The 11,909-nt window shown below is 40.0% G+C and overlaps 1 protein-coding gene across 1 annotated transcript; it reads left to right on the top strand.

Moving 5' to 3' along the window:
* The first annotated feature begins 4,892 nt into the window (after positions 1-4,892).
* Positions 4,893-11,708, top strand: pcare1 (photoreceptor cilium actin regulator 1). The gene is made up of 2 exons (XM_086050447.1): positions 4,893-8,557; positions 11,135-11,708. Exons 1-2 carry the CDS (start codon positions 5,226-5,228, stop codon positions 11,256-11,258), a joined length of 3,456 nt encoding a protein of 1,151 aa, XP_085906573.1. The 5' UTR covers positions 4,893-5,225; the 3' UTR covers positions 11,259-11,708.
* The last annotated feature ends 201 nt before the right edge of the window (positions 11,709-11,909 follow it).

Raw genomic sequence — 11,909 nt, 5'->3', positions numbered from 1 at the left:
CCTCTCTCTCTCTCTCTCTCTCTCTCTCTCTCTCTCTCTCTCTCTCTCTCTCTCTCTCTCTCTCTCTCTCTCTCTCTCTCTCTCTCTCTCTCGTGTCAGCCGAGCTAGAGCCGGGGGCGTTCCCTTCAGCTGAGCACCTGTGCCCAATGTTAATCAGTGGAGTTTAAAAGGACTCCGTTTTCCTACTTGCATTGTTGACCTAGCTTGTTTGTCTCACAGCTCAAGTTCGTTTTCCAGACACCTCGATGTCGTTCATAGTCTCGTTCTCTCGGTCTATTTTCTGGTTTTTATTGTGTTTGTTATTCCTCGTCACGTTGACTGAGCGTTTTGTGCTTGGTATTATAGGGCCCGTGCAAGGCGCATCATCGCTGACTTCGCTACCGGGGTAGAGCCATGCTGAGAGCGCACTGGAGGGTGACGTGACTATTGTTGTTTACCACCCACGGTCGCAAAGGAAGAAAATTTAACAACGGGCTGAGTTTTTATAAGTTTCCTTCTTGGCGGAAAACAGAGGGAATACTGGTTTCGGACATGTCAAAACGAAGTCAGATGGCTTGGTTATCGGCTGTAAGATGAAAACATTTCACCATAAACAACCTTCCGTCTTGGGCGAGAGTATGCTCCATATATTTTCATATCGGTATGTTAAAGTTTAGAATCCTCTTGCTTTCTCTCTTTTAGTCACATATGTGCATGCACTCATTGAGTGAGGTAAAAGGAAAGAAGGAATGATCAACTATCACAAACACTGTTAAAAAAGAAATAAGTACGTTTGTTTGTGCAGTTTAAGTGGACGGTTCACAAGCAAACACACCTTAGCCCAAATGACGGTGTAATTGTTTGTCGCCGTCATCATCTGCAGGTGCTGCACCTACCAAACCTATATTGCACAGGATTGGCAAAAGATTTATAATGTTTAAATTGTTCTGAAGCGTAGGCACTCACACTACACACAAGGTACGAAAAAATAACTGGTGCATACAAAGGAGGAAATAAGCCCCATTCATAGCTACTCAGTTTTGGGAATTCTGTAGGGATCCAAACCATTTACAGTATGTCTATTTTTGCATGATATCAGTTTCAGTCTAATTTATCCTTGTAAAGCCCTGACAATTTCTTGCATTTTAACATGTTTTTGAATCGACAAATACACAGCCTTCAGCATAGGCTCATTCACCGTAGCTCCTAACATGACGGATAATGATGTCGTGATGACGCGGTGCACGGGCCCTATTGGATTATTGCTATCTCATTTGTGTTTTTCGGTTCCACAATTCTCCTTGCATTTCACAAGCGCTTTTGGTTTGTATCGGATCCTTCCTGGCTTTGTCTCACCAGTGATTTAGGTTTAGACTTTGTCAGTCTTTCGTTTTTTTGTAATAAAAACTTTTTTGTATTTGATACCTTGTCTGATTCTGCATTTTTGAGGTCCGCACATCATTGTCCGCTTTCGTCGGAGGTTTCAGTAGACGCTTCATTTTTTTATGCTAGTCCTCTAAATGTATGTGATTTAATGATGATTATAATACTGCAAAATGTGTAACCTATCCACCTCCTACACTGAATGAGCCTGTGTGTGAAATGGGTGTGCGACTTACGGTATAGAGAAACCGATCTTTTGTTTACATGGAAACTGCGGATGTCCACTTTCTATAACAGTTACAGGCTTTAACAATGTGGGAATGCCAGTTTAAGCAGAGAAAACATTTCAATCCCACTGCCTGCTAATGTATTGGGGTAGGGCGATGACATAAAATAAAGAGGCCAGCAACAGAAGGTACGGTCAAATCATGTTTAACTACTTTCCAAACTCTGTAGACTCAAACAATCCGGTAAAGTTCTGAGTTGTCGGTCCAATAACTCCACAATGCAATGTCATTGCAACACAAACAATGGCTTTTTCCAATATCTGTAAGGTAGCCTAAGAGCTACACCCTGAATTTCAACTACGCAATTTGTAGGCTGAGCAGTTACCAAACAGCCCATGTTTCACACTAAGTATCAATACGAAAAATAACATATTTTTCTTCGTGTTTATTTAATTGCTTTTCAAGACGTTATATAACGTCATTCTTCAATGTCAAAAAAATGCTTATATTAACAACATAACACTTATACAGTATTGTTAAAGAATAAGAATAAGAAGGCCTTTATTGATCCCACAATGGGGAAATATTCAGCGTTACAGCAGCAAAGATATCGGTCACACAGAGACGGTGGCATAATGTAGCCGGTAATGTACAACATTACCAGCAAACATTCGGAAACAAACCTATGTAAATATACGCAGTATTTATGTATATACACATTTACATACATCTACATATACATTATGAATAACACTCCTATAGCCTGTACATAGTACAGAGGAAAAATAAGTAACAGTGCTGCATTGAAAGTACAGCATTGGATAAAAAAATAAAACAAGCTTTTTCTTCACAATTTCAGCTGGTGGTGGGCTGGTGGTGGGCTGTGGGATTTTTTTCAATGAAAGAAATGTGCCTTCACTCAAAAAAGTTTGAAAAACACTGCCGTAGACTGTACATGAGTGGTAATCTTAATTTTGTAAAATGGAATGTCAAGGGTTTGAATTACAGAGTTAAAAGAAAGAAGGTATTTAATCATCTCAAGCAATATAAGGCGGATGATGTCTTCCTACAGGAGACGCACATGCGTGCTTCTGACCACCTCAGGCTTTTGGCGGGCTGGCGGGGCAGCACTTCCACTCAGCTTTACAGGCTAAGGCAAGAGGAATTTCTATATTGGTTGGCAAACATACATTTCAAGCCAACCAATATCACAGCTATGAATGGGAGATTCGGAATTGTTACAGAGACTTGCACTTGAATACTGTTGATACCTCACATCTTGCCTTTCCTGCTTGTGTAGTGCATTACTGAATCACTAATGGCAATGTGAAATGTCACTGCCCATTTCTCTTTCTTTTTCTTTTTTTCTGGGATTGTACATTTGAAAAGTTAAATAAAGACATTTGAAATTAAAAAAAAGATGACACATTTGGCCCAGATAAATCAAGGGATACAAACTGCAAAGTGGAGACATAGTTTGGAATTGTGAAACAATCAATTCTGAAGAAGGAGAGACAACTGAGACCAGGGACCTTTGTCATAAAAATGTATAGCTCTCTACAAGGGAAAACACATAATGACCCATAACTTCTCAGAGCGTTTACTGCTTAAAACCATGCAGCCAAAAGGTATCACTCAGCCTGAGGAGGGTTGGACAAAGAGAGGTGGAGCAAAGCCCCACAATGATAGCTCCAAATTCTACAATGCATAAAATATTGTTCCCATTCCAAAAGCAGCAAAGTTTTCTCAGAAAACTGGCAAAGACATTCCAAGAGGTACAGAGGAGAAGAGCAGCAGTGATGACTTCACAAACAGAAGCTCTGACACAGCAGCACATGTATTTTATTACAGCCTGGATTTGAACGGACAGCCCCTGAACTGTGAGGAGGACGTGTTAATCAGTCCACCCTACAGTGTCTTCCCCTACACCACCAATGTTTCCTATAATAATGATGATGAATGTTATAAATAAATAATAATCATGTGTTTTCCATGAAGCCCCCATGACTACAATAAAACATTTGCCCATTGCAAAAAAAACCCCCCAAAAATTACAGGAATTACTCAGGGATTAATACAATTCATCCATTTTCTATACCACTTCTCATTATGATCCTGGTGTGCTGTAGCCTATCCCAGCTGACTTCAGGCAAGAGGCGGGGTATACCCTGGGTGACTGGTCACCAGCCAATCACAGGGTATCAGGGAAAATCCTTTTTTCAAGAATATGTTCTATGCAAGCCCACTAGTTGAAACAGTGCATTCTGATAAATATTGCATTTGTGGAATAATTGTTAACCCACTCGTTTTTGGCCATCTCTGGGGGCGGCCATTTTGTCTTCTGTCGACTGAAAATGACATCACAACTGCTCACAATCACGGCTCAGATTTAGAAAACAGGTCAGCCGTGATTGGTCGTTGGAAAATTAAAATAGTTCTTCTCTTGCACTGACACATTTTTACATCTTCGATTGAAACAGTAAATAATAAATTATGTCTGTGTGAAAGCCACACGTCTAAGCTCTTTAATTCTTTTGGAATTATGTTTCTGTCTGCTACAGGGGCTGAGATATTAATAATTTTGTAAGTGTTGAATTTCTGGGAGAACTTCAGGTTTTCAAGGGTAATTGCAAAGGTGACCTTAGGTTTTGGGGAGCTGTTGAGACAGGCGCTTTAGTCCTTAATGGGTTAACTTATGTTCCATAATCGCAAAATTCATCAGAATGCCATGTTTTAACTAGTGGGCCTGCTGAGAAAAAAATATGTTTGGGTTGACTTCCGATTTAAAGATTTATAGCATCTCAGTCACGACCGCTTACACTTCCTTCCCTCTCGCTGGCGCTAGAGAGCCCTGCACATCAGAACCACGACTTACTCTTTAACACATGCTTAAATAGCTGACCAGTATGATCACAATCTTCAATGTTTCTAATTTATTTTTTAAACATTTTATCCACCTTTGTTTTCTGCTGTTTTTAATAAGTTATAGTTTTCTGTTAAACATGTGATTTGCTTCTTATACATGTTTTGAATGTCTGCAAGTACTACTGTGTCTCATGAGTGACACTGCAGCAAAAAGCAATTCCTTGCGTGTACTTTACATAATTGCCCAATATTTGTTATTTACTGATTTTGCCGTGCAAATGCTGCACTGTGAAAGATATATTTGTGCAGACTATAAAAAGCCAGCTGAGGCCAACACTCATTACCCAAATGAGCTTATGTGCTTACAAGTAGGTGAGTTTTATATGCTTTAACGTGACATATGTACTTGCCGAGGGGTTCACTGAAAGCCTCACTAATCCTTTCAGCTGCTTGTCCTTTGTCAAACACACAGAGATGTGTTCAAGAGCATGCAACAAGACGTTTCTACAAATATGACCAGCAAGCTGTGGATTTATTTTTCCCATCGATGAGACCTGGAAGGATTATGTGAAAATGGATTTATCAACATTTTGGTCTGGATGCATCTTCATGCAAAGCACATTCCTCTAATTTTACTATGCCATCTGAAGGAAACAGATACAACGGATGGCTGAGGACCTTGGATATTCTTTGCATCATTCCTCACTCAATGTACTGTTGTGATGTCATCAAGATGATGTATGTGTAAGCTGATCATTATAAATATCCAGAATGGGATGCTCACCATCCAAAGGTAATAATTTGGTGACTCTGGGCTCTTTGAGGCGGGGAAGAATGTTGCCCTGTGCACCCGAACAGCAGCCCAGAGAAGCTCATTTTAAAAATGGACATAATCATAAGTGCACTGTAGTTACTGATGGTGATACTAAAGACAAAAATACAAGTGGACAAAATCAGGTTTTTGAAAGGGATGGTAATATTCCACCACAAGCAGATACACATGCAACTGTCCCAGAGGTAAACGACATGGACAAATTGAAGAGTCAAACAATGGACAACAATACAGTGATGCAGAAAAAAGAGAAAACTAGAGGCAAGCAGGACGAACAGACAGACAGAAAGTTGGTGAAAAAAACAAGAAAAAGTTCCAGAGGTATGAAAGTGCCGAAAAACAAAGAAAAGGAAATGCCAAAAATTGATTTCCCAGAGCCTCTGGTAAAAGCTCACCAAGCTGCGTATGCTTTTTTAAATCCCAGCATACATAAATATGATGTTGTACTTGGTCTGCTAGATCAAGCAACTCAAACTCAAACACTTCTGCAGCCAATGGTTTCTTTTATGGCTTTACGTTTTGAAGAAATAATCCGAGCACTGGAAGAAATTGTTGATGAAGGAGAAAAAATGCTAAAAGAAAATGGAGAACATCTTACTTGGCCAAGTCAAATGAAAAAACCCTCATGTGTTGCACCTTTAAAATCTGGCTCAGCTATTGAACACCCACCTGACTTGTTGCAGCAGCTGCTTCAATACACCACACAGAGAATGCAGAATGTGAGTCAGACAGTTGGAGGAATTGGGGACTCTGCCCTGGAGGAGGCAGTGGAATACTTTTCTTCAGTTTCAGAACTTTTAGAGGAGAAGCTGAAAGTAAAACGTGGAGTTGAAACTAGAATGATGCGACTCACATCTCGCATTGAATTGGCATCGCTTCGTAAACTTGGGCCTGAAGACTCTGCACTCTTTAGTGAGGACAGTGGTATTGGGGCTGAGAGCGAATCTCTTGCTGGATCTGAAAAGCACCATAGACGTGTGAGTTGTGAATCGAGTGGAACAAATAGAACAACTCCCCTCAGCCCTATGGAATATACCTCCATGCCTGGAGTGTCAGTGAAAAATCTTGCACATCAAATAAGTCCAAGTGTTTCCCTTACTTCATTGAACTCATTAGCTTCTATGTGCACAATGATGGCCAATGCACAGGGGGACTCATTCCTAGGATCAGTCTCTGTAGATGACGGCGAGGAAGATGATAATGACAATTTTAAGAAGGACACAGAAACTAGAAATGGGCAAGTAGGGATAAGAAAGCAATCAAATTCTTCACTTGTAAATTGTGAACAACAGAAGCCACGGCGTTTACCCTCCAAACGCATAGAAAATTCTAAAAACGTAGAAATGACTATCAAAATGAAAAATACTATAAGTGGCAAAATACAGTTTGCTCACCCACCAAGTGCTGGTGCCAAACCAAAAGTAACAGGTAGTCCAAAAACAGGTAGAAGCCAAAGGGCCGATGAAAAGGGACCATTACTAAAGAGATCTCAAACAACTGCTCGAAGAAGTGGGGTTAAAGCAACCCCACTGGCTAAAGAAAGGCGTTCCCGTTCTGCAGAATCCTTGCGCAGCAAAGGAGAGGATCCTACTTTACTTGAACTGGAAAGGTCTCAGAAAAAGATAGGCCAGCGATTACAGAAAATGAACAAAAGCAAGGAAATTACAAAGGAAAACACAAAGACTATATCATCTACACACAATCAGAGAACTTCACAAGCTGATTCTCCCAAAATAAATCAAACAAGCTCATCTTTGGAGAAGGATGGCAATCTCCGCGAAAAAGTAGCCCTTATGAAGTGCATTACCAAAACCTCGGGATCAACCACTAATACAGCGGAAGATGACAAACATAAAGATAAGCAAATATTGACAGGCCTTGTTAAAGCAACACCACCTCCCAGCCCCCCTTTGTCACCAAGACCATCTTCAGGACTGTATAGAGGTAGGAATTCTGTCAAAAAACTCATAGATACTTTCAGTCAAGGGATAGAAGAGATGGACAGCCCTAAAGTTCTGGGGCCACTCAGGGGTGTACGGAAGTGTGGTGTTCCAGTATTACCAGGTTTAGGAAATGTCACAGCTTTTCTTAGTACTGGGAAAACTACCTGTAGATCTCAGAGCACTTCATGTGAAAAGACGGATCATCTAGACCTGGATAGTCTTCCTCCACCCCCGATAGAAGTGTTAATGGACAATTCATTTGAAAGTGCCCTCTCAAGCAGTGGAGCAGCTGAAGGGGCAGTAAAATCTGTGAAATCACCTATGGTGAAAAGGGCTGGCCTGTCACAGCGACTACGGGCATCGGTTAAATCTGGACCGGTGTTACCTAGCAAAGGTGGTGTGCCTCATTGTTCCAAGGGAAATTTTCCTGTTGACTTGGATTATCAAGTCTCACCGGCCCAGGCAAATGTCACTCAACCAGATGCTAAAACAGACACTGAAAATATAAAAGAAAAAAAATCCTCTCTGTTGCAACGAGTCAGAAGAAACAGGTACCTGAAACACTCCTCAGATTCACAGTCTGAGAAATCTTTAACAAATTATGAAGGAGCAGGCCAATCTGCCAGTCAAGAGGACTCAACAACCACACAGGAGAATGACAACCTCTTGATGCCTGGAATAAACACTTCCATCTCTCAAGTGCCTCCCTCATCAGAAGCCAGTAGTCATTCACTTGGCACTTCAATGCTGTCTAAGGGGCGAATTTTGCCTTCTACACCTTCTACTTTAAAGTCTTTGCGTAGAAGACTTCCTAGTCCCCATAACTTTAAAAAGTCACCAACACCGCCCTCTTCAGCTAGCCCCCCAGTTAACAGGAAGCTCAGTACTCCACCAGAAGGTGAAAGTAGCCTCCCCAGTCCACCAGTTTTGTTGCATAACATTTTAAACTCCTCATACCCTTTGAAAGCACCATCTCCACCTGCTTCACCAAAAGTGCAACGATTGTCAAGAAAGAACAGCACGGAAGAATCTGCACAGTTAACCACTAATGCACGATCTGTTTTCTGCCCGATTTCTCCATCCTTGTTTGAGGCCCAGCTCTCTATAACTTCTCAACTGTCTCAAGCCTGGACCTCTGTTGGAGCCTCTTTTTTCTCAAATACCCGTGGAATCGGTGGCAGCTGCAGTTCTGTGTCAGCCCGAGGATCTCAGCCTTTTATTCGACGAAGTCTTTCAGAGAGAAGACCAAGTTTGAACTTTCCACCTCAATCCCCAGTCCTCTCAATGGGTGAGACCTGTGGAAGTGAGCCTGCAATATGCACACAGGGGTGAGATTTTTGTTTTAATTATTTGTTTAAGTTACACATCCAAAATCTGGCAATATAGTGATTAGTGTGTCAGCCTCACAATTGAGAGGTTTTCAGTTCAAATCTTAGCTCAGGCCTTCCTGTATGAAGTTGACTTGTTCTTCATGTTCTTCCTTCCACTCTATTCAAGAAACATTAATTGTAGGTCAATTTAAGACTTTAAATTTTCCATAGGTGTGAATGTCAGTGTGAATGCGAGTTTGTCTGTATGTACCCTGGGATTGACTGATTTAGGGATGAGAATCGAAAATTATTTACTGCTGAATGATTCACCTGATGGACAATTGGACTGGTCTGTGTCACATGACCAGGAAGCGAGGCATAACATGAGAGTCAAACACATGCGGTTTGATATACAAACAAGAAATGCGTAAGGCATGGCAGAGAGGAAGCGAAATGTGGTGTGGTGTTATTTTTCACCTGCCGATATAGTTATTGCAAGGTGCCAATTTTGTGATGAACATGTTGCATACTGCGGCAACACAAGGTATTTATACAAACATTTAAAGATAGTGCTTCCTGTATTGCATATCATATGCACAAAGTAAATGTGTTGTCATGTGAATTGCCTGTGTAAAAATAATTTGACTGAAAAAAATGCCAAGAAGAATGTATCGATATCTGTATCGATTATATTGCTACAAAAAGTAAAGTGTCGCCCATTCCTACCTTAGGCCTCGCTATCCAGGCATGACCAATCAACCCAAGATGAACCCAGCCACACATGAGTATAACAGTTGAATTGGATGAAGTGCCAGCAAGGCGACTGTTACTGTTAAGATCGTCATTTGTGAGCTGACTTCAAACAACAGAGTCTGTGCCGAGTGCATGTGTAACAGATGCCAGCAAAAAGTTAGTTAAACCTCACTGCTTATTACGAGGCATATGACTAGGGGCAGCTGGTATTGTAGGTTAGCAGCCGAAGCTTTTAGTTTGTTGCTTAGTGCATTCACCTCTCACTACAAGAACAATGCTGAAGTAGGTTCTATCCTTGAGCAGGACTGCCACTCCAAGACAGAATGAGTTCCTGAGTTTTTTTGTGACAAGAGTGATTTTAGATGTCCACACCTTGGACGCTAAACTAACATTTTATGTAAAATGAATGAGGGTCAATGTTAACTGCTAAGGCTACTACATCACCTACAAATAGTCATTATGCTACTGTTTGAGGAGAATGGATATAAACAACGTTTTACATTACATTAGATTGCATTACAATGGACACAACAACAGTATACATTCCTTGAAAACTGGTTGTACTACCAGATACTGTATTTGGAATGGCATTTTCCACTTGAAACATTTTTGTTTTATTGTTTTTTATTGATATTTTCAGCTATTTAATTATGAAACTATATACATGGCCATAGACTAACTTTTTTTCTGTCCTAGGAGCACAGTGGCTCCTAATGTGAACATTTATGGGTGCAGAACTAAAACGTTAAGGGGTGCACACACTTAGACTTGCGGAATAAATATTCATGCCGCTCATTTAAGAGCAGAGGGGCAGTTTGTCAGCCGCAAAAATATTCAAGAATAGCAATTTATTTTTTTAAATCAGTAAATTTCCTGGTTGCAGAGGTGCAATTAGATGAAAAATTTACTTTGCACTGTTTGAAATTTTAGGCCCAAAATTCTTCCATTCATGGGCAGTCTGGATCCCTGATATACAATAAGTATTTACAGTGCAAAAACATCTGCAAAAGTTACCCTGAATCTAATGTAAATACAGTTTAAAGTGGAAGTCAACCCAAACAGATTTCTTTCCAGAATATGTTCTATGCAGGCCCACTAGTTGAAATACGGCATTTTGTCCATATTGCACAGCACAATTCAGGCACATCTTTTGCATTACCATATAATTTAAATATATATACAATGATAATAGTCAGCTTCAGTGCAGGCAGTGTGGGTTCAGTTCCACTCAGTGACGGTGTGAATGTAAGTGAGAATGGATGTCCGCGTCTATCTGTGCCCTGCAACTGACTAGTCCGCCTTTCACCTGAAGTCAGCTGGCATAGGCTCAAACACCCCGTGACCCTCAAGAGGATAAGCGGCATTGAAAATGGATGAATGGATAATGATACTAGCAATTATATGATATGTCATTTGTATTATTTAATTGTCTCATCCTATGAGAATCGATAAGGAATCAGATTGACAACATGTTTTGTTAATAGAATCGTTTTCGCTAAATTGTCATCGATTCCCTTCACCACAGATTATCAATCTAGTCTTTACCCCAACCCTTATCTGAAGTCACTGGGATAGCCTGACATTATCGGTGACATACATGCACTGCACAAACAACACAAATGTATTACACACATAAAAACCTTTCCTTTGTAAATCAAAACTAGAGTGAACATTTTGAAGGGCTGAATAAGGGATTCTGGTATTACATGTGTACAGACCATTAAAAAGGAAAAGAAATTCCAATCTGTAAATTCCACTGAATAAATTATTTGGACAAGCAGACAGCGCCCCCTGATTAAACATTGTTGCAATAATACACGTATTTTCTTTTTGTTGTTATAGACTAGATGATGAACCAGCCAGAAAAGAGGAATCGTGGGGTAGCCAGTCAGACCTCAGAAGAACTCCACGTTCTGCATCCCACCCAAATCTCTATGTTGTTGGACAGGCCTTGCGCAGAGACTAAATTGGCCAATGAAGTGCCAGTAGGATTATGGATTAGCAGGTTTTAGAAAGGATTTAAAATGATGTCGCTTCAGTGGTACGAGAGGAGTGACTAACCTTACTGCTGCGTAATACTTTGACAATGTTTGTATACATAGTTGCTTTATTTGAGCAAATACTATGTAAGTGTGATGTTTTTTCTGAACTATAAAAAACACTTCATCAGCATCTTTATAAAAAGAAGGCATTTTATTCGTTTTTATCTCCTAAGAACAACTAATTTAGAAATGCAATGTAAATTCATTTGTAATGAATTGTCTTTTTTTATTTTATTTTAACTACTGAAAATGCATCAAATTACTTTCATATACATATTCAACAATTGTTTTTGTTTTTCATTTTACCCGTCATCATGAGTCTTTTTGCACTGTGTTTATCAGTAAAAATAATTGCAAACAACAGTACCGTGCTTTGGCATTTCATATTACCTCTGCTCGATTATCTACAGTCCCCTCCAGTATTGGAACGGCAAGGTCAGTTCCTTTGTTTTTGTTATACACTCAAGACATTTGGGTTTCAGATCAAAAGATGACTATCAAACAAAAGTTCACAACTACAGATTTTATGGTATTTACATCGAGATGTATTAAACTAGTGTTTCTCAACCTTTTTT

This window comes from Filicampus tigris, chromosome 13 (assembly GCF_054856515.1).
Source record: "Filicampus tigris isolate MCC_2025a chromosome 13, RoL_Ftig_1.0, whole genome shotgun sequence".
Classification (NCBI taxonomy): domain Eukaryota; kingdom Metazoa; phylum Chordata; class Actinopteri; order Syngnathiformes; family Syngnathidae; genus Filicampus; species Filicampus tigris.
The sequence above is the reverse complement of the archived record's forward strand: the minus strand, read 5'-3'. Positions and strand labels throughout refer to the sequence as shown.